General features: G+C 42.1%; 3 protein-coding genes and 2 non-coding genes across 6 annotated transcripts; 1 reads left to right on the top strand and 4 right to left on the bottom strand.

Moving 5' to 3' along the window:
* Positions 1–1,287: 1,287 nt before the first annotated feature.
* nop56 (NOP56 ribonucleoprotein homolog) lies at positions 1,288–8,247 on the bottom strand. The gene is made up of 12 exons (XM_071495525.1): positions 8,144–8,247; positions 7,365–7,454; positions 7,168–7,282; positions 6,205–6,369; positions 5,770–5,968; positions 4,868–5,055; positions 4,342–4,493; positions 4,026–4,126; positions 3,363–3,511; positions 2,993–3,114; positions 2,091–2,204; positions 1,288–1,838 (listed from the first exon to the last, which is right to left on the bottom strand). Exons 1-12 carry the CDS (start codon positions 8,144–8,146, stop codon positions 1,512–1,514), a joined length of 1,725 nt encoding a protein of 574 aa, XP_071351626.1. The 5' UTR covers positions 8,147–8,247; the 3' UTR covers positions 1,288–1,511.
* LOC139631412 (small nucleolar RNA SNORD57) lies at positions 2,289–2,354 on the bottom strand. The gene has a single exon (XR_011693378.1). It is a non-coding gene; the product is annotated as a small nucleolar RNA SNORD57 (small nucleolar RNA).
* Positions 4,585–4,704, bottom strand: LOC139631413 (small nucleolar RNA SNORA26). Its single transcript, XR_011693379.1, has one exon. It is a non-coding gene; the product is annotated as a small nucleolar RNA SNORA26 (small nucleolar RNA).
* A 2,210-nt stretch (positions 8,248–10,457) lies between the features above and the next one.
* On the top strand, positions 10,458–13,145 carry mlnl (motilin-like). 2 transcript variants are annotated; one of them, XM_071495528.1, is made up of 5 exons: positions 10,458–10,596; positions 11,248–11,378; positions 12,508–12,609; positions 12,727–12,832; positions 13,012–13,145. In XM_071495528.1, exons 2-5 carry the CDS (start codon positions 11,259–11,261, stop codon positions 13,017–13,019), a joined length of 336 nt encoding a protein of 111 aa, XP_071351629.1. In that variant the 5' UTR covers positions 10,458–10,596; positions 11,248–11,258; the 3' UTR covers positions 13,020–13,145. The 2 variants fall into 2 exon arrangements, with proteins under 2 accessions (XP_071351629.1, XP_071351630.1); XM_071495529.1 differs by having other exon boundaries at positions 10,514–10,596; positions 11,258–11,378.
* Positions 13,053–22,269, bottom strand: LOC139631345 (retinol dehydrogenase 11). Its single transcript, XM_071495526.1, has 6 exons — positions 21,827–22,269; positions 18,508–18,747; positions 18,002–18,091; positions 17,630–17,818; positions 16,678–16,787; positions 13,053–13,809 (listed from the first exon to the last, which is right to left on the bottom strand). The coding sequence occupies exons 1-6, from the start codon at positions 21,981–21,983 to the stop codon at positions 13,630–13,632; spliced, it is 966 nt and encodes a 321-aa protein (XP_071351627.1). The 5' UTR covers positions 21,984–22,269; the 3' UTR covers positions 13,053–13,629.
* Positions 22,270–23,188: the final 919 nt, after the last annotated feature.

Here is a 23,188-nt window from a genome sequence, read left to right on the forward strand (position 1 = left end):
TGTTGTCACATGATTTGGAAAGACACACACCTGTCGATATAAGGTCCCATAGTTGACAGTGCATGTCAAAGCACAAACCAAGCCATGAAGTCCAAGGAATTGTCTGAGGAGAACTTTCCATAAGGACAACCATTTCTGCAAAACTCCACCAATCAGGCCTGTATGGTAGCGTGGCCAGACGGAAGCCACTCCTCAGTAAAAGGCACCTGAAGGACTCTCAGACCATGAGAAACAAAATTCTCTGGTCTGATGGAACAAAGCTTGAAATCTTTGGCCTGAATGCCAAGCGTCATGTCTGGAGGAAAGCAGGCACCGCTCATCACCTGGCCAGTACCATCCCTACAGTGAAGCACGGTGGTGGCAGCATCATGCTGTGGGGATGTTTTTCGGCAGCAGGAACTGGGAGACTAGTCAGGGTCGAGGGAAAGATGAATGCAGCAATGTACAGTAACATCCTTGATGATAACCTGCTCCAGAGAGCTCTGGACCTCGGACTGGGGCGAAGGTTCATCTTCCAACAGGACAACGACCCTAAGTACACAGCCAAGATAACAAAGGAGTGGCTCCAGGACAACTCTGTGAATGTCCTCGAGTGGCCCAGCCAGAGCCCAGACTTGAACCTGATTGAACATCTCTGGAGAGATCTGAAAATGGCTGTGCACCAACACTACCCGTCCAACCTGATGGAGCCTGAGAGGTTCTGCAGAGAAGAATGGGAGAAACTGCCCAAACATAGGTGTGCCAAGCTTGTAGCATCATATTCAAAGACTTGAGGCTGTAATTGCTGCCAAAGGTGCTTCAACAAAGTATTGAGCAAAGGCTGTGAATACTTATGTACATGTGATGTTTTGTTTAATATTTGCAAAAATTTAAAGCAAACTTTTCCACTTTGTCATTATGGGGTATTGTGTGTAGAATCTCGGAGGTAAAAAAAATAATTTAATCCATTTTGGAATAAGGCTGTAACATAATGTGGAAAAAGTGAAGCGCTGTGAATACTTTCTAGATGCACTGTATGTCAGGTTAGTTTGTTATACGTCATCCCACCCATCTCTGTCTGTTATTAAAGGCAAATTGTCCCTTAAGTACTACCTAAAAGTACTGCCGATAGACCAATCCAATTATTGGAAAAGATGACATCCTGAAAATGACATGAAAACTATCTTTGCAAGACGGCAGTCACTAGACCATTTTGATCACAAAACTACAGCATCACAGTGACAGTTTCGCAGGTAACATCACTGGAGATTCATTACAAATGACCCCAAAAAAAGTACAGACAAGATGTTTTGTGACAAAAAGTTGAAATGATTTTTTATTTACAGAAATACAAGTGAATTTAATTGACTTCAAGGCACAGTTATAAGCATTTTGCAGTGTAACCTGCTTTGAGTTTGCCAAAAAAACAATAGACAGAAGATAAGCTGCTTACATAAACTAAGTTCAGCTAAAGAGGAAAATTAAAAATAACCTGTACATAAAAATAAAGATTCAGTCTTTGTCCACATTCCTTAGTCGGCACTCTCCTTTTTCTTCTTTTTCTTTTTCTTCTCAGACACAGGTGTTTCTGGGATCTCTTCTGCTGGTTCTGCTTCCACAGCTTCAGTCTTTTGTTTCTTTTTCTTCTTGGCTGGAGTATCTGTTTCCTCTGCTCCATTATCTGTAGCGGCCGCTTCCTCTGCCTCAGACTTTCGTTTCTTCTTCTTTTTGGCAGGAGCATCTTCTGCTCCGTTCTCTGCAGCAGGGGTTTCCTCTGCTTCGACCTCCATCTCCTCGGCTGCTTGTTTCTTCTTTTTCTTCTTGACGACGGTGGAGGTATCTGCTTCTCCGTTCTCTGCCTGCAAGGGAGTGAGGGACCACACAGTTAGGAAAAGATGATCTTGATCTTAAGATGCAAGCCTTAAATGACACCAAATATCCTCTGAAAGGCTTCAATGTCTGACTCGCTTCAGTGATCAAGTCCATTGTTTAGGGCCAGCCAATGGTTCGGAGTCAGGCTGATATAGCATGTCGTACACTGAGACAGGACCACGTGTGGGTCGAACCTCAAATCAAAACATGCGTGGCAAGACACTAAAATTACAGCTTACCTCAGCTTCACCGTTGGTTTCTCCATTTGCTTCTTGCAACTTCTTTTCTCGCTTCTTGCGTTTCTTTTCCTTCTTCTCTAGTTTCCGCTTGAGCTCGGCTGCAACATCAGTAGCCTTTGACAAGAAAATAAAACAAAAACCAAACAAATTAAACCATGATCAGTCAGAGCATCAGGTTTCAGAAAGAAAAATAAAGCTGCATCAGGCTCATTAAATCAGTTTTTACCCTCAGTCATGTCAGGGAAAGACTTGTCATCATTCACAGCATCAACTGAACGTGTCACAAAAGCATGGAAACTACCGTATTTTCCAGACTATAAGGCGCACTTAAAAGCCTTTAATTTTCTCAAAACGACAGTGCGCCTTATATATGGATTAATTCTGGTTGTGCTTACTGACCTCGAAGCGATTTTGTGTGGTACACGGCGCTCTGTCAAAATGTTTCAGTATGACTTTGGTAAACTACAAAGCCGCACCGCTTGCAGCATTACGGCTATTGTAATCAGGAGCGTCGCGGAGTAATACATACTGTGCTTCACCATAATATTACAGTGTGTGCGTATAAGGACCTATAAGGAGTTATTGTGAATATGCTAACGTTTGATTTAGCGGTATCAGACTGTGGTTTTTTTACGTGTTACAACTGAACAAGGTTGGGAGTTATTGTGAATACGCTCATTAACATTTGAACAATGTTGAGAGTTATTGTGAACGCGTTTAATAAAGTTTGACTGACTTATCTGACTGTTTTGTTTTGCTTAATGCGCCTTATAGTCCGGTGCGCTTTATATATGAAAAAAGTTTGAAAATAGACCATTCATTGACAGTGCGCCTTATAATCCAGTGCGCCCTATAGTGCGGAAAATACGGTAATTCTCTTGAGTCCTGTTGTCTGAGCTCACCTCTTTCACAGCCTCTTTCATGACATCCACGTTTTTCCGTGGCAGATCGCCGGTCTCATAGAAAGACAGGCGCTCTTCCACCTGTTCACGCAGCTTGTCACCAAACACACTTGTAGGTAACTCTGTAACAGAAGGAAACAAAAGATCAACCACAAAGCCAGCAGGGTTACACCAGGCTTAACAGATTCCTACAACATGTGGCTTTGCTCAGGAAAGAGCTTTTCAACATCAACCCGAGGGATGAATACTGTTGACGAAAAATATGAGCATCATTGCAATTCTGCCACACGAACTGTAAGCCAACATGGGTACATGAAATGGCCCAGAAAAATAAAATAAAATTGTATTGTGCAAAGGTGTTGTCGCTCACCAGAGAAACAATCGATACGTGAGGCAATGGTGCATTTGTTTGCCAAGTATCTGGAGATGCGACCTTTGTTCTTGGCGGCAGCGCGTCCGATGAAGGTCGAGTGGAAGATGAGGCCGTACTTGGGGGTGTTGCCGCGAGTCTTTAGTGCTCTGTGTGAAAATACAGCTGCTTTCACATTCAGGATGGACAGTTAAGGAAAGGATAAAAGGTTAAGGGGAATGACTACGACTGTAACACTAATACAGAGTGATGAACTGATACTGAGCTACAGGTTCACTGTCAAACAGTGGCACGCGAGGAAAAAATGGCCATTTCACAGATCATTAAAATTATTTTTTTTTAGATCAAGTATTTACTTAATACTTAAGTATTTACATAAAGGATTTAGATGTTTTTCTATCGTTTATCTTATGAGAAATTAATTTCAGATATTAAAATGGGAAAATGACGGAATTCAGCCCTATGAGCTGTGAAGCTTTTCCAGTTTGCTACCTCAGTGCTGTGAGTGGCTGCTCAGACTGTGGGGGTGCATTCGGGAGAGAGGGATCACTCCAGAGGAGACTTTAGAGTTTTGTCTTCTCCAGTCACCCTGCTCTGCTCCAGCCCAGCCCTGCCATCACTGCAACCACTTGTTTCCCCAGCAGGGAGGGGGTGCCCCAGTACCTGAACAGGGCCTTCTCTGCTCCCAGGATCTGGACCGTGGAGGCCGGGTACTTGGCCAGGTTGGTTAGACTGCCGGCGTGAGAGATCAGACGAGCTCCCACCTAAAGGAAACAGTCAGTGTCAGTGACATAAAGCACTGGGGGGCTATGTCAACAGAACTGATATTGATGGAAGATGGCTGCACTTCTCTTTGAGGACCATCAGCACCGGATATATTGTTCATCACACAGGTTCAGTGGATTGACAGATTTTGGTATAACATCATTGGTCCCATGTATAATGTAAAAAAGGGGTAAAGATTAAAGCTTTTGCTCACCACTTCTCCGATTAAAGCTGCCAGGTTTGGAGCCACTTGGCTCATCTTAGAACGCAGGTACTCCTGCAGCTCCAGCCGATAGGCAGCCAGAGACACCACGCGATTGGAGAACCTCTCTATGTTGATCAAGTCAATGGGAGAGATGTCCATACCTGGAAAACAATCAGGAGGTGGTGTTGAACAGACTAATTCTTGTGGTTGTTGTTGCTGCAGCTGTCGCAAATAATTTCAAATCCAATGTGTGGTTGTTTCTCCCGACAGGATCCGCAGTGAGGATTTGTGCCTTCACTACAGGTTTATGAGAGAGCTATTCTGCCCCCCTGTGTTAGGCACCAAGGACAATTGTTGGTCCAAGGTGGGCAAAAAAGGGGCACAATATGAAGTCCTAAATGTGCTTTCAAAAAAGGTCTACAAGTAACAGATGCAGCACACAGATGGTCAAACAGCTGTCCAAGTGGCAGGATAATCATGGACTCTTGTCATTTATATGTTAAAGCCTAAACAAAGAAAAATGTTGCTTGCTAACCCATGGAGGAGCGTGATGCATCCAGGATGGCCTGAGCCTTGGCGTTGTCCATAACCACCTCCTCCAGGCTCTCCAGACTCTCCTCCGACAACTCCTTCCTGTTTCCGATGAGCTGAGCCAGGCGGCAGTACATCGAGTTGTCCGACACGATCTTGATCAGCTCAGGGAAGTGGTAGCCATACCATTCACTACAGACACACAGGCAGAGATTGTTATTAAAAACACGTGGGGAGCCACAGTGTCATACAGGCAGGACAAGCTACAGACATCGGTAATCACAACACACCCACAGCATGCTTGCTCAGTGACTGCACATGTGAAGCAGCTGAAATGGATGTCCCACCCAACAGCGGTGCCCCACCAGACAACAGCTGGCACGGCAGGTGTGTTAGGAGAGATTCATGTCCCTCCCGTTTCTATACAGCCAGCACTCTAGGGTGTACTGTCTGTGGTAAGCATTGGGAGGACACTACAAAATAAGTGATGCTTAATGAAGGGAAAACTTAAAATTTCAAAAAAGGGGGTTAACAAACTCAAGCACTCTAGATGACTGATATGTTAGAAGACGCTATGTTAATCTATTATTAACATGCAAGTAAAACTAGTCAGATATTGACATTTTAGATCCATATCAGCAAAAATTCAAACCAAGCAACATTTTGGAATGGATGCCTAATTGTCAGCTGCTGACTGAACACCCAGAGTTTCAGTATTACTATGCCCACACAGAATTAGGACAGCCATACAACACAGGAAGTGACAGCAAAAAATAAATTTAAAAAAATAACACAGCTGATGGATGCTGGAAAAGCCACAACCTGCAAAGTTTAATCTTAAGAGCACAAACCACATTCTCCTTTCTATCATCTTTAGTTGTAGGGCTGTGAAGGAGGGAACCCTACCGGACACGCATGGAGAAAGTGTTGATATCTTTGTCCAACTGATCCAACAGAGCAATGGACTGGATGATCATGTTGTCGGCCCTGTTGACATTGAACTTGACCTTTGCTCTGGAGTAGCTGTGGCCGAGGCCCAACTGTGCCTTGGAGGCAGCCTGGCCAGTCAGACCCTTCACCAGGGAGTGGAAGTGCAGACGCACACCTGACAGGACAGACAACAGATACAAGGGTTTGTTGGCGTTAGGTGGAACGAAGGCATCAACAGTATGTAACCAATGCCTGTTCAGATTTTCAGTATGAACCTTCATGAGTTTCAGGATCACAACATCACATCACAACAGGCCACTTTCATTTCTGGGAGTCTTAGGGCTATGCTTCAGACAATCAAACATTTCCCCAACAGAACAAGTTGTTAACTGTGGTTAACTGGCTCCTCACCTCTGGTTATCTCGGCCACCACCCCACCAGTCTGGATGGAAATGCTAAATTCTTCTTGTAAAGCTGCTCCTATTTTGGCATCTGAAACTCCCAACGCGGCTTTCTTCTTCCCAGAACGGGGCAGGTTTGTCTCAAGGAACAACTTTAGGTCAGCATGAACCACACCTGCGAGTGACAGAGGAAGGATTCTCAATTATTTCTGAGCACTTAGAGATGTGACTTCTACAGCAAAGCTATTTTGAAAGCAGTGTCACTACAGTGACTCATATGCAATCAGCAGGGTTCTCTTGGGTCCTTGAATGTTAGTGAATTTATGAAGAAGAAAAAAATCAAGGCCTTGAAAGTTTATATACAGTGAAAAAAATTGGAATATATACAAATAAACAGAATTTTAAAATGTTTTTTCTAATTGTTAGTAAATGGGCTCCGTGCCACTGTCTGCATGTGTGCAAGAGAGCAGTGCCACACATCGAAGGCTCCATCTTTAATCGCTGTCTGTGAGCTTTTGTAAAGCCAGGATACTGTGTTGGGTTCTTGAATTGAAAGGAATTTTGTCTGGAAAGCCCTTGAATTTAACGTTTAAGGAAGAAAACTATGAAATCAGTATTATCTGTCTTACGTGGAGGAAAAAAACCCAAAATGGTTAAAAAAAAAAACAAACTACAGATTCATCTTCTATCCATTATACTGTGCGATCAGGAAAATGCAAAGTAGTAGAGTTATTCAATTAGATGCAAACTAATTTGGTTTTTTTTTCCAAAATCCCTACCAAATGTTTTGCTCCATGTAGGCATTTCAAACAGCATTCCTCAGGTGTTCAGGATTTACATTAGGCTGTCAGCACATTAACTCAGTGGATTGACAGATTATAAAACATCATTACAACTGAGGAAACGCTAAATTCGACTAGATGGTTGGAAAACAAACAAAAACAAAAAAAAACAAAAACACACAACATCTTACCTTCAGAAATGGCATTCATGTTCTCCAGCGCAGCCTGGGCCGACTTGAAGGGGAAGAAAGCAGCCAGGCTCACCATGCTGTTAAACTTCCCGATGCTCAGCACGCTCTGCTCCACCTGAAAACACCGCACGGGTTAAATCTGCTCCGCCTGGAAAACAGACTCAAGCGGCGCGGAGCCGTGAGGACTGAGGACCCACCTGAGGGAGCAGCATGCCGATCTCCTCCACCTCTTTGACGGCGAACAGCGCGTAGCCCGCCGCATGCTCGAACAGCACATGCAGCAACACCTGCGGAAAGAGGTCAACGCGTTAACGGGCCAGACATCTTACTGACCACAGGGACCATCCGTGAGCAGAAACCCGCCGCGGCTGTTTGTCAACACGTCGTTCAGGCCGTCATGTGTGTTCATCGCTCTCCACGTGGTAGCGGGTGAGACACGAGGTCTCCTGGGCTCGGACCCCACCTGGCTCCCACACGCACACCCCCCCCCCCCCTTACACGCCCGAGCTTCATATACACGTAGTTTTCTGGCTGCGGCGTGTGGCTGTAACTTTTACACGCGTCCACGTCGCCCTCACGACGAACCCACGTGTTGACCTGGGCCCTCGCGGAAACTGCCTCGGAGCTAACTCGTGCTAGCAGCCCAGCTAGCGCTAGCTCTGACACACTCACGTCAATCCGTGTTAGCGGCGGGCAGACAGTACGGATCACTAGGTTTCACCTGCTTGAATGAGACTGACAAAAGCTGCTCATGTTTCAGTCCAGCAGTCGCAAACTAAATTAAGACGCATTAGCCAGCTAGCGGTAGCCACGCGGGCGGCTGTCCGCTCCGGGCCTACAGCTGGAAACAGCTGGAAACACATGAAAATAGCCATTTCTGTTCTTAAAGCGTCGGTGATCTCAGAGCGCCTTTAGCTGTATCATACCACGGCGAGGTTTGTAAGTACACCAGAATCCAGAGCACCACTTCTCTTACCATGATTGGTAAATCTCTGCAGCAGCACACGGTGTGTCTGCTCCGCTCCCTCTCCTTCAGAAAAAGACGGAGATCACACGTTTCAGCAAACTGCAGCGTGACCCAAACACCGCGAGATCAGCCAAACACCGCGAGATTCGGTCGAGAAGCCTCCACCTGGTGGACACAAAGTGTAAAGACCGGTTTGGAAGGCTAAACTAGTGTTATTTTTATTATTATTATTATTATTATATTATTTTATTGAGAAGAAAAAACAAAAAGACTGAATCCAACAATTTATTACTTCGTTCCTACACATTTTCTTCTTCTTTATTTTGCCTGTGGCACTGTCTGAAGCTGCACTGTAAATGTCTACACACCCGCACTTACTCTGGCCTTTTAAAGCTTTAGTCAAGTACGTATATGAGGAGAGCGGAGATGTCAATCAAACACCACATGTCCTTGGCCATACAGCAGTGAGTAAAGGTCTTATCAAGCAACATATTGTATGTGAAAACATCTGTGTGACTGGGGCTGTGGTTGCACAGGAGCTTTAAACATAGGTCTAAAATAGATTCATCTTTTCAAAAAAGGAGCTCTGTAATTTCTTCAAACAGCTGGACACGGTTGTTTTAGCAACTGCTAAAATTGTACAGTTGTTGGGGACTATTTTCAGATGTGGATTAATACACATTTGCTGCACTATTGCTGCACTATCCCACTATGTGGGATTATTCAAAATAAACTACAATGCCCAAGCTCATGGTAATAAATGAACATGTCACCCAGTGCAAGTTTGACTCACTGATGTGTTTTTATTAGCTTTTGGACAACATTGGAGCTCTTATCATTCGTAGGAGCAATTATTTGTCCATTTTTCCATGGGATTTGTTTGCATTGAAAAATATAAGATATAACCAGACTTATCCTTTGAAGAAAAAGTCCAATACAAGCACACAGTCAGTTTTCATCTTTACTGTCAAATCAAATGTGCTTTAGGTCCAGAGCAAACCAATGTCTTATTACTAAATATACAGCATTGCAAATAAATGAATATTTAACACATCAGTTTTACTTTGTAAATATGAATTTTAAGATGAACACCAATGAGACAGAGGACAGTGATGATTTCTTTCAATGATAACTCCAGGATAGTCTCCATAGACATGAATGGGACGGAAGCTGAAACACCATTATAGTACCCCTTGTAATTTTAGTGGGATATGTGGACATTTGTTGCTTTTATGTATAATACGGTACCTCAGTCAAAAAGTCTTCAACATTTCCAGCTTGTCTTCCTTTATACATGTGATTTCCTTTATTCATGTGACTTAAAATATGATAGTAGTAGTACATGCAATTCATAACCTATTGACCATGAAGATTTAAAAAGATGGAAAATGCTGTTTCAGTAGAAATATAGGTGTATGTTGATAAAAAAAAAAAAAAAAAAGATTCCATGTGTATGACAACATGTGATAAAGACGTAACATTAGTGATGGAAAAATGTAACAAGAGCTTGTGCGCCAGTGTGGCAGTGTTACAGTAAAGTGCTACAGACGAGGTACAAAGCTTTACTCATGCACTTATAATGCAATAAACCACATACAACAACGGCAATATTTTTAATTGTCCACTTCTGCAGAGTAATCCGACAGCAGTATAAAGCCAACCTGCGATATCATTACAGCACCATGCAGGAAAAACTATAAGTGTCAAATTTGGGAAAAAGCATCATTAAAGTGCTTTAGAGTCGACATGGTTTCCAAGGAATGGATGCATGTGGGTCTGTTTGTGCACAAGTATAAATTACTAGCAGGTCATAAATGTCACATTGTGTTGGATTTTAGTTTAGAGCTAAGAATTTATGACTGACCTCTTTGGACGGATCGTCTCCAGGCTGCCACACACACACTCACAGGAACACACACATATAGAATTGAAGTCCACTACATTAATCACAATAATCTTTCAGTATTTAATATGGTGACCCGTTTGAAAGTCACACACTGATTGAACTTTGCTTCTCAGTTAGCAATATGAATCAATGAGACTGAATAGTGCATTTTACCAATAATTCATTATACAATATCACACCACAGTAATTCAGTGTGTGTTAGAGCATCCTGTTGTTCACACAAGCCTCCTGATAACATGCAGACGCAACAGGGTTGCTCATCAATGTGTCATTTTGTCAGTCCTCTCACAGGCCTATATACGCACAGCACGGTGAGCTTAGTGCCCTAATAAAAAAGCCAGATTCCTGAGTAATATGTGCGTTTCCAGGAGCATGGAGGAGAGTACTTGAAGGAGCATGTTGAGGAGCGGATGTGAGGGAGGACAGTAAAAAGCTTAGGGATCGGGAGAGGACTTGATATAAAGGCTGGCTGGGACAAGCTGACGCTCAGACCCGTGGAGCTCTGCTCATCTTAAAGCACGCTTCCCCAAGTCACTGACAAAGACTGACACAGCACGTGAGTAATATATGGGTCTTCTTCTGCTTCTCTGCCTCTTGGGCTTTCCTTTACCCTCTCTCACTCCTGTCTCTCTCCTCTTCGATGTCCGTCCTGCCTTTATTCTCGTGCATTTGTGTACAGAGCTGTCTTGCTGTTTTAAGTATGGCTGTTTCACTCCGGCCTCTTATCTCTCTTGTCAGTGGAGCAGTTTGTTGTTTGTTACTTCCATGCTCCCCCCAGCACTCCTACCACCTCTTTCTTTCCCTATCTGCTGTCTGTTTGACAACCTCTCCCTTGCATAATAACATGGGATCCTCTGTGTCCTTCCTCTTCCAAACTCAGTTATTGTTTCTGGCACACACACACACACACACACACAAACACACACACACACACACACACAAACACAAATACACACACACACACACACACACACACACACACACACACACACTCATGTCAAATACTGTATGTTGACCTATTTTGACTGTCGCCTCTCTTTCCCACTGCTAAAAAGAACATTCCCTAATTTCTGTAAGTGCTCTGGCCTCAGTGCCACTCACCCCTGTCCATGTGGAAACACCGACTGTACTGTGCATCTGCATGAACCTACTGTTCTGTATGGACTGTGTGCCTATGTACAGTATGTGTATACGTGTATGTGTCCAGGACAGAGCAGAATGAGCATGCGCAGAGCAGTGGCTGGTTGCGTGGTGCTGGCGTGCCTGGTGGCGCTGCTGGCTGAGAGGACAGAGGGACACATCACCTTCTTCAGCCCAAAGGAGATGATGCTGATGAAGGTAAGCGGCTTGAGTCGGATTGGTCAACATGCAGAGGTAGATTTGAAGGGCTGAAAAGATTAGCTGATTAATTGATTAGTCAATCAACAGAAAATTGATCAGCAACCATTGATTTATTGTCCCAGTCATTTTTAGACAAAGATGGAAAACATTTCCTGGTTCAATCTTCTCCAGTGTTAGCATTTTTTTTTTGTTTCATCTACTAATAAACTGAATATTTTTGGGTCCTATCACCTTATACTCTTTTTCACCCTCTTATGACATTTTATGGAAAAAAATTGTTTATAATTGATTTATTAAGAAATCACTGTCAGATTAATCAATGATAATTATAATTTTTAGTTGCATCCCTATGCTGCACAATAATTTAATATTAGTGCATGAAGTCTTTTCTTTTCAGTGGAATCATATTAACACTAAAGTCTCATTGGAGTTTTATATTCCATTGTATTGTCCTGTGGCTTTATTCGATAAGCATCAATTTGATTATACAATGTGATTTTGCATATACTGTATGTAGCAGTGGTCGATTACTAGAAAAATAATCTGCAAATATTTTGATGATTGATCAATCATATGTCATTTTTCAGGCAAAAATGCCAAATATTCCCTAGCTCCAGCTTCTAAATGTGTTGCTTCTCTTTGTCTTGTGCGACAGTAAATGTAATAGCTTTGGGTTTTGGTTTGCTGGTGACAATCCCTTGGGCTTTAAAATATGATAATATGCATTTTCACTACTTTAGCCCCAATTGATAGATTTTAAACTATAAATTTCTCAAAAAAATAAATGGCCAATTAATAAATAATAAAAATCATCTTTAGCTGGAGCCCGAATACTGAAAGACGCATCAATTCAGGCCCATTTTTGGAAATCTGGGCTTTATTTTGTCCATGAAATCCCACAGGAAAGATGGAATTCACAATTCTCATGGACTTTGCAGTTTGGTGTCTTTGTTTTACAAAGTTTGAATGAAAGCTCAAGTGGAGGCTGCCTGCATTGTCATATTGGTATGAGGAGCTGATTAACAGTCTGTGGCTCAGGAAACAGTTTATTGATGATTGATGAATGTAAGTGTTGTGGATCTGCCAATTCTCTGTTACTGTTATTCTCTATTATCACGTGCTGCAGGAGCGAGAGAATAGAAAGGACATGGAGCCTCGGTCGGAGGACGGTCAGTTTGAAGAAGTCACCGTCCAACAGCTTCCTCAGGTGGAACATGGTGGAAATCCTGTGAGTGCACATGCACATACTGTACATTATGTCCACTCCTAGTGCCTTCACTACTTTCCAGTGGCCCACTGCCATTAAACACAAGACATTACCACGTCTTCTTTTGTCTGTGTCCAGGATAAAACGGTGGAGATTGCTGTCCGTCTTTCACCCAGACAGCTGGATCATGTGGCTCCGGTGCTCGAGGAGATCATCCACGAAATAGTGGGTGAGCGTCAGAAAGGTACAAGCATTTGATTAGTGCGAGATGTAGCGGTTTGTTGAAAATGTCAAACCATGTCCTTGTATTTCCTTTCATTATCAGCAGATTAACAGACACAGACTCACAAGTGATAGTGCTCTGATTAAAAACCTCTTTGGTAACACAACGTTCTCTCACTATCTCTCTCTCTCTCTCTGCAGCCAAATAGCAAGGCCGAAGACACTTGTGGATGAATACCGTGTAAATTCTTCAAAAAGCACTGAATGCTCAAATGTTTTATTGTATTTTAATGAATCAGTCAATAAAGGGAAGTCACCATGTCACTAACTGGAGACTCTGTTGTAATCTGCTCAATTCTATCTACTATATTCCACACAAAGCGTGTCAGCTTGGGCTATGTCAGCATCTCTCTCTGGAAAGAAACCATCACCACCACTTCCATGAATGATAATCACTCAGACAACATGACCGCTGCTTGGAGAATTACTTTTAAATGCTGTGTTGTGTTATCAACCATATTTGGAACAAGGAACATTGACAAAGAACATTGACATTTTAGGATTTAGGAAATTATTTCTATTCTCTACAATGGACAGAAAACACAGAGTGAACAAGAATATCCAACGATGGTTACACAAAAATTAAAGACATGATTCATTTGTGCTTTCCTTCGGCCTATAAAGATACATTCAGAAAATTCTCCTGCAGATTTTAAAGACAGCTCTTCACATTGTGTCTTCACTGTTCCTTCAGTGCAGTGAGACGGTGGAATGTGCCCCCTTTTCTGTTATCAAGCCTCCACTTTCCTGATAGTTGTTTCAGAGCTTTGATGTCAGTCTCTCGCAGATCTCAAAGTCCTTGACCGCGAGGGCAGCGTCCCGCGCTAATGGGGCGGGGAGAACCAGGGAACAGTCGCTATCAAAATACTTCCCAGTTATCCCCTCGGTTTCCTCTGCCACTGCACAGTAGATTGAGCTGACTGCGCCCTCTTCTGGAGCCTGAGAGGGACACAAGGAAGGTGGAGAGGAAAAGTGACATTATAGTAAACAGAAACTACAGATAACCACAGATGAGTGCAAATTTGCAACCAGGAAGTTTGTGTAATCTCTGCCCTGATGCATGTCTAGAACAACCAGTTGCTGAGCTTGTAGCCCATCCTTACAGGTACATATCACAGATCCATATCAGGGCAGAAGGGTTTGTTCTGGACCAACAGTTTGAACTCTGAGAGTGGTTGACAAGAGACAGTTGTGAAACAGTCCTGTCTGGTGATGAATCCCAGATGTGAAAGTGTTTACGACCGTGGAGTGGATGGAAAACTGTGTGTGTTTGTGTATTCTTGATTACTGTGACAATTCTGTTGTCTGTTTCTTCCAGGAAACAAAAATATTTGTATTCTGTATGGGTTTAAAATGAAACTGTGAGGGTAAGAGGTTAAAAACTAGCTCCGGGACATTCCAACTTGGCTATTATTTGTTTTTCTTAATTCCTGTTCGATACCATAACATTGTTCTCATGTCAATCACTGGGATGTGGAACATTACAACTTCCTTCATAAGAGACTGTGACAGGGCAGGGGGCACAAGCAGCCAGACAGGCAGGTTCTCCAGTTCTCCAGTTAACCAAACTAAAAGAAAATTAAAGTTGAACTGTTAACTTGTTGCCCAAAAATGTTCTGTTGTAAACATCCATCATAGTTTACAGACCAACTTCTTCATTCAGCTTTGACCTACTATGCTTACATGCGTTGTGAAACACGGTTTTCACAGTTTTCCTGTGCAACGAGGGATTATCAGCAATGTTTTAGGTGCTACCTCTGTCAGTTTGACCTACAGTTAAAGTCTGTTAGCTAATAAAAATAAAATGTTTGACTCATTTACAACCTGTATGATTGTCTCAGGGCTCTGCTTTGTTCTTAGATCTAAGAAATTACTGTGGTAATTACAATGTTATCACAATGGAAATCAACAACCCAACAGATCACTACACTCTCTAGGGTGCAGTTTAGTTTGAATACAAGGGTTTATGTGCATGTCCTCACTGGTTTCCCCACAAGAAATAAACAAACAATCAGTTCATGTTGGCAGCCACAGTGGTGGTTCTGTGCTCTTTACCAGTGAACTCATTCAGTGATGATGTTACGGCTGACAGCAGCAGGACAAATGCATAAAAAAGCAGAAATACTCTGCTCATATTCAAATGAATGCGTCACACCTCACTAGATAATGTGTCACCATGCAGCCGGACAAGGACTCTGTCTTACACAATAGGAGTGTTTCATGGGCAAATGCTGGAATGTTCTTGCCCGGACAAACCTGTCACCTGAGTTCAATTCAATCTAACCTGTAATTCAGCTGCTGAACACCAGACTGAAGACAAAAGGTCCCAAAACAAGCAAGCGAGGGTGGCTGTGGTACAGTATCACCAAGCTAGATGCTAAGTGTCTGCTGATGTCTGTGATTCTTAAGACTAGAGACAGTGATTACAAAAAGATTTGCAAAAATAATAAAAATGATGACTCTAGTTTAAGTTGAGGATATTATTTTACATTAGACCAAAACAGTCTGTTAGTACATTTCTGGATAGTTTCTCTTCCTTGGCCTCTGGCACTCAACCCAAAAGCCCCATGATTCTTACGAAAGACATTTACTCTTAAAAACGGTTCCCAAATATATAGTTTCATTTTAAAGAAAGGCTAAATCATTTCTTTAAATAGCTAGGTACAGTAGTTAGCAGCAGACATGCGAAAGTGGTGTGCAATGGGGCCTGTTACTTAAGTATTGCTCTTAATACTTGATTCAGTATCCAAAGAGTTTGGAGGGTGGTAAATTTAGGGTGGTAAATATAAGGAGTAGATTAAATAGTGTCTCAAAGGAATTTTAAATTTTTGATACTATGACCTGGACAAATGAGAATATTCACAGTCTTATTAAATAGTGTGTTTGTCTGCTCTTAAGTACGAACTGGTAAGGTGTTACTGATCGCATACCTTGCTAAGTAGCTTATTACCTCCAGTGGTACAGTGTTACTTCCAAAACCAAGAGTAAACATATTGTTAGCACACTAAATTATTCTGTGTGTTCATCAGAAAAAATTCCATTTAGGATTAACGCACCACAGGAAGCCTGTTCCTGGGGAAGGATGTCTGGAAGAATGGTTGCTGCTTGCTCTTAGTTCAAAGTTAATCTCATATCATGGGGCTTTTTGTTTTTGGTACTGATGAGCCGTGAGGCATGTGGGAATACTTCAACTCATTTCCCCCCATTTTCTAGCAAGTGCCCTGGTATGCACATGGAGATTGCGGTAAACAAAGCTAATCAGTACAACATTACTGCAGACAGCTACACATGGCCAGCTGAAACATGGCCAGACATACACACTAATGCATGCACACTCATAAGCAAACAATCCCTCCTTTTAATAAAGGTTTGGGCCAAATCATAATATATTTTCATAAACCCTAAATGAGGCAACTCATAGAGTTCCCACATTGATTAAATTGTTAATTGGTCAATTTCAACAGGAATATAATAGGAGCATGAACTTTTTTCTGAAGTGTATTTAATAAGAATAAATTCCTCAGTTTACTGCCGAGCTTTATTGTTTCCGGTGAAAGCGCGTTTGAGTCTGGACTCTCTCTTGGAGCAAGGCTCTTAGGACACCTGACACCTCTCTCACTGAACCAGCTCAGCGCTCATAAAAATTCATAATAATGACTCTACCAAACCAGTCTCTCAGTTTACTCTGTAAACTGTGCCCGAGGGGTGAGAGTGTATACATATAATAGAAAGTGGTTCTTCAACAACTGATCGCACTGAGCCTGACAGGAATTATCTAGGCAGTGACAGTGCGATAAATTTACTCACCTTAAAAAAGAAAAATCCAATGAGGTTGAAAAGAAAACGAATTATAAATGGATAGTGTCTCATCACTTCTGTCATGACGACACCAGGGTGGACTGAGTTTGCAGTGACACCTACATGTGACAAACACGCAGAGACACACAGAGACACACATCACATTGTGAGCACAAAGAGAAACAGAGAGTGAGAGAGGGAAACTGTAAGTGAACACAGGTCTTCCTCCGTCTTTTAACATGACTCAAGGGGGAAAATGAATTTCAGCTGAAAGTTCAAAGGAGCAAAACGGCTCTCTGTTTCTGTTTGTACAACTGTGGACAGAAACTGTTTAACACAGAACAAAAAGATAGATAAACTTATTCTTGGCAGCTCACAAGACATTTCAGTGTTTGCTAAGCAATGGTGCAGGAGGAGAGCTGTGAGAATAATGTTACAGCATTCAATAGGTAGGATATAAAATAAAATGATAAAGTCAGGTCTTTCTTGGGGAGTACTATCGAATATTTGTGAAAAATCATACAAGCTTGAAAACTTCAAAAAATCTGGGAGTGCAGAATTAGAAAGACATGAGTTTACCCAACCTCTGTAGCCTGCGCCTCATCTCTGCTTGAGGCTTAAGGCTAAACTAAACTAAACTAAGAGACAGACTAAACTAAAAAGTGAGTTACATTTTCCTTTCTAGTTGCTGGTTGTTTTGTTCTCAGCTCCTGATCTGCACTGCTGGTAGCACAGCATTTTAAGGCGTAGCCTACATTTTAATCTAAATGGATATCACAACTTTAAGATCATGATCAATCCATTGTCATTGCCTCTCTTTTGCATTGTCACAGTCTGACACACACACATACACACACACACACAGCAAACTGCCATTGTCCGCAAGATTTATTCAGAAGAAAACACAATGCATTAACAATACTAACGAGTAATAATCATGATAATCTTGATTTTAGCTTACCTGTCCCCTGTAGCCTGCGTGCTAGCTCATTGGTACAGATGATATTGTGCAGCTTAGTGTGGTTGTAGACTGTATCCATGAAATAAGTGAGGTTCTCTCCATGAAAATGAGAGAAGTCCACTTTACCCTTCTTATGGTTGACTGAGCTCAGGGTGACAATACGTGCTGGACTTGAACGCTTCATCAGATCTGGAATATAACACAGACATGCAGAGCAAGGAGAGGAAATGAGAAGGAGAGAGAAAAAAATGGAAAATTAAATATGATATGTGTAATATGTCATGACAATAACAGGCAGTCTACAATCATTACAATCATCAGTTCATAGACTCAGAGTCCCTGCTGCATTAAATAGAGAATACACAGTCTTACCCAGCAGCAGGTTGGTGAGTAGGAATGGCCCCAGGTGGTTGGTGGCAAAAGACATGTCAAAGCCATCCTTTGTTATCTGCCTGGGCAAACCTGATCGTAGATGAAAAAACATGGGATTTGCAATTGGATTTTACAAATTATACACATATACACATATTTACTATAGTTATAGGTAACTACACTGCCTCAGTGGATTCTCTAACCATTACAACTAAGCCCAACCCTTAGCCTGTCCAGATACACACACACACACATACACACACACACACACACACACACACACACAAACATCTGCTGCTCAAAAGGGAGCTTTGTCCAAGTTTGAGAAACTAACTATTCTTGCATAACTTTTATACTGTTAGGAAGACTCAGAGATGGTAGAGGCACCTCTTGCCTTCAGATGTCTAGCAGATGTGGAATTATGCTTTTCCCTGTGGTGTGGTTTCATTCTTTCATAACACTTTCATAATTTCAGCTTTAAGACTGTGCATGGGTTCACACGCCACCTGATACTCCAGCATTGTTGACAAGGATATGGAGAGCTTTCTCCTCCTCAAGAATCCTCTTAGCAAATTCCCTGACAGAGTCCAGAGAAGACAGGTCCACAAGACGCAGGTGGATGTCAGAGTTTCCTGTTTTCTCCTTGATTTCTTTAAGAGCTGCTGTCCCCCGGGCCTCACTTCGACAGGCCAGGATAACATGAGCCCCACGGCGTGCAAAGTCCAGGGCAATGAACTTCCCAATCCCTAGCAGAGTGGAAGAGAGCACAATTTGTTTGGACTATACTCGATAACAAAAATGTCCATAGAGCCGATAAAATCCCTTTAACAAACTCATCCGTAACTGAGCTTGTTACAGGAAATCAGAAAGACTTTCAAAAACTAGGCTCTGTTCTCAGCTCCCAGTGTTGAGGCATTTTTTTTTTAGTTCTTACAAACCACAACTTATTCCAATAATGTGAGAAATGTACTAGCTCCAGATGTCAAGAGCGTTGGTTACTTCCTGTTTATTTATTTGTCCATCTGTTTGTTCACTCTGTCTAAGAAAACCTTCTAACAGAGCGGGAAAGGTCTCACAACAAGAATGTCCTGGTTTTAAATCTCGGTCATCTCTTATTGGAGTTTAGTGGATTTAGGTGACTTCATAGATTGAAGATTTAACAGGAGAAGCAGCCTTTCCTCAATCAGTGCTGGTGCGAGGTTGCTGAAACATTCGCCAGTCAGCGGGGCAGGTTACTCTAAGTGTGTGTCAGAGTTCCTGCAGAGCAAAGGTGAGATGACAGATGGCATTTTCAGACAATGACTTTGTAGATGAATGCCAGTGGTTATTATCTCTCTCAACCAGGAGAAGTCAACCGATTGTATCATATAAAATTGTAAAATTCCGTGGTGTATGTAACCCTCGCAATGAGTAAAATGGTAAACAGAATTAAATTAAATCTAGGGGTGTCAGACTGAAAGGAAGAAGCACTTGAATAAATATTTTTAACTGAGAGGAAAATGCTTTAACAATCCTCTCCTACAACTTTGGTAGAGTTATTCTGTTTGTGTATAAAGCCAGGGTTTATGTTGCTGTTTTTCCTCTAGCTTATGTTTCTTATTTGTCCCCTTTTTGTCTCTCTCTCTGTTTATGTGTGTTTGTCTGTTAAGGCGTTGCAATTTGCCAGTCTACTCGCACAACTGTTACTCATCCACTTATCAAGCTCCTGCAATATGCATATCTAAGCTCCACACTCCGTTCAGTTTGCGCACATTGCTGCCAATGCTAGGGCCAAACTCATGTTTGCGCTCAAAGTGAAGTTGAAGTTCCAGTTTCCCCCAAGGTCTCACTGCCCTAACTCCGTAATAAATCTGCCTTTCAACTTTAAACTCAACATCTGTTCTCTTAGTCCTGCTTTTGCATCCAAAGGTAACTCAACACAACAGTATGAGAGCAAGTTTCTCATCGAGCAAGATTATATTCTGGTGTTACATTAATATTACAAGTCATAGCAGAGATACACTCAATGTAATATTTATCCTTGGATATGCACCAGTTGAACATTAATGCCACTATGTGTAAATTTTCTAAATATAAATATAAATATAAAATTTAAAGTATTGACCATAGAGGATAACTGAAATTTTGGCATAGAAGAAAATAAAAATTAATAATTTTTGAGAAGGACAGCAAATGCTTCGCACACATGCCTCATGCTTTGCTTACAACAGCTGTTACAGGTTAGCTATTGCCACTGAAGCTTACAGAAGATAATCTTTGAAGTAAGGAAAGATTATCTCTAGCAAATGATTTTGTTAAGTCTTCTAATGTTGAGGCACAATGTTTCTCATTGAATAAACCAGTTATTACAAGATAACAACCGAGATGATGCTAACCCAGGATCCAGGATTTTTGACAGGCAGGGAGACTGGGTATAGAGTTTATTAAAGCTGTACCAAACAATGAAACGATATCTTTATATTAACAGTGAAGTATATCTCAGTGTGAAAGTGGTTGCTTGTAGTAATGAACCAAGAGAGAATTGCCACTAAACTCTGCAGTTCCCCTATAGCCTACTCTACAAAGCCACAGAAGGAAGCTGTTTTCATCAAAAACACACTACTCTGCTGCACTACACAGCACATCAAAGTTAGCAACTTAGCTGGTGGGCATAGTTTAACAACTAAAGAGCCATATATTCATTCTGAGGTTGGTGAAGACCGAAGAGATAGATAGATAGATAAAACACTTTTACAGTTTACAGCGATCTCGACCTTTACTGTATTCAGAGGGACTAACACTCCTAATCATATCGTAGTCCGTGAATGGACCCTTTAACGCAGTTTCTAAAGAATAATCAGACATCACACTTAATAATTGTTCAGGTTTTCTATCCAGATATTTTCTCATATTTGTGACTGTTATGTACAGCAAGAGACAGGGAAGGAAGAAGTGGGGTTCTAACAAGAAAGTGAAAAGAAAAATCAAGAGTTTGGCAAAGATAACTGCAGGTCCACTGGAGTTTTGCTGGTCACAACAATTATATTGTGCTCTGCTATGATGCATTCTGTTCAGATAAACCTTAAATGGGAGGTGATGTTGCACATGCACCTGTCCAATTGTTGAGAATATGACCATATCACTTTTTTCCACATCTCTGTAGACCAGCGCCTGTGGTTTGAACTCTTAAATGTGCTTTCATCTTTGTAATGAGAGGTTTATGCAATGCAATCCCACTGTAATATCCCTCTCTATATAACTGTCGATATGCCCTGCACTGACATTCTCAGTCACCTGCTCTTCTGTTTTTCCTTACTTATCGCAGTGATGCACAGGTCATGGCCATCACCACAATGTCTGACCCTATTCACTGATGTCTTCCACAATGATCTCAATGCAGATGTCACTTTGTCACTGTCCCTATTGAAACACTAAGCAGGTGAGCAGTCTTTGTGACGGAAGCTCCTGCTGTCTGTGCCCCAACAATGAACTCTCTTTCAAAGTTACTCAGTCTTAGTCAAGTTCAGACTATTTGACTTCGAAGGCATTGGATAGTCTACATCAGTGGTGTTGTGTACTCTGTTTTGGTGTGTGTACTGTGGATTGGCTATGCCCAAACCACATTTCCACAGGCATTTTATGCAAAAATCCGACACGTCTTGATGGTTAAAGAAACGCTTAATGTCCTTTACAACTATCCGAAGCTTAATTCAAACACAAGCAAGGTCAAAGAGCCTTATTTCCGCTTAGCCTACAATATATTTGCCACGTTCAATTTGTGAACTTGGCAGCCTCGGATCGTTACCCTGTCTCCACACAGAAAATGAAAAAAGCCCTTTAACCGACCTGTGTTGGCCCCTGTCACTATAGCAGTCTTCCCCGTCAGCTTCACCGGGCAGGCTGCGGGCTCCCAGCGCGCTCTCCGCTGCAGGCGCACGACGAGCGCCAGCAGCGCCGCGGACACGGCCCACACAGGGTGGCACAGGACATCAAACCCGATCATTTCACCGCCACAGCCGCACCTCAGCCACCGAGACCCGAGACAGAAGTGCCGAGGGGGTAACTCTCACAGGGGTCTGAAGTTGGTAGGTGTGCCCTCAGCAACGGTACACCCCCCGCCCCCCCCCCCCCCCCCCCCCCCGCCCCCCCACCCCCCCCCCCCTAGTTGCACCGCTGTTTGGGTCGCAGGGGATGAGCGCTTCGGAAAAGTGCTTGTCACCTAAATAAATAACTCCTCTTCGGGAAAAGATCCAGTGCTCTGTTTTTCAGGCTATAAACTTTGGACGCGTGATAGTAAAGAAACACGCCGCGCTGTGTCTCAAAGGTCAGACTCAGCAGATCTACAGCGAGACAATGAACCAGCCAAGGAAATGGTCTTTTTCCATCTAAATCTTAGAGTCATTTTTAGAGTCATGAAAGTGAAATGAAACAGCATTGTCTTCTCTTTTTATTGATTTGATTTGATTATTGTTATGTTTAAGTTTGGTTTTATCCGCAATTTTTAGATTTCACAGTATTAAAATTTGAACAAACCCGTTGCTGATATCTGAATAACTAATTCAATCGACTGTTTGTGTCTATAACAATACCCCCCCCCCCCCCCCACTCTGCATGATTGACATGATTTAGTCCACTGTGCGTTCACTGGGTAGTAGTTATTCAGCATTTGATTCTGAAGACTTTGCCTGGGTAAACTTTGAAAATCATTTAAAAACAGTCAAATCAGGCCACTAAAAGAGAAAGTATAGAGAAAACAATCTTTTATTGCTGAGCTCGCAGAAAGTAAAAGTGGTGTGTTTCATCATATTCTAGTATTGGACAGTCATTTTTAAGATGCATGGAGTGACCAGTGTTTTTCCACCAGTGATCTTTGAAATATGATCTGTTTATTACAGTTTTACTGATTTTTTTTAGAGTTATTATTTAACATTGTTTTCAAGTTCTAATGAAACACAATTCAAGTGAAGTCTTACGCCATGTTCTTTTTTGAGGAAATACGAGTCTCAATTCAATTCAATTTTATTTGTATAGCGCCAAATCATAATATACATTATCTCAAGGCACTTTACAGGGTAAGGTCAAGACCTTACTTTGTTACAGAGAAAAACCCAACAGTTCCCACAAAGAGCAAGTGCTTGGCGACAGGGGGGAGGAAAAACTCCCTTTTAACAGAAACCTCCAACAGAACCTGGCTCAGGGTGGGCGGCC

Source organism: Trachinotus anak, unplaced genomic scaffold (assembly GCF_046630095.1).
Source record: "Trachinotus anak isolate AG129_WGS33_773 ecotype Australia unplaced genomic scaffold, CSIRO_AGI_Tana_v1 ptg000013l, whole genome shotgun sequence".
Classification (NCBI taxonomy): domain Eukaryota; kingdom Metazoa; phylum Chordata; class Actinopteri; order Carangiformes; family Carangidae; genus Trachinotus; species Trachinotus anak.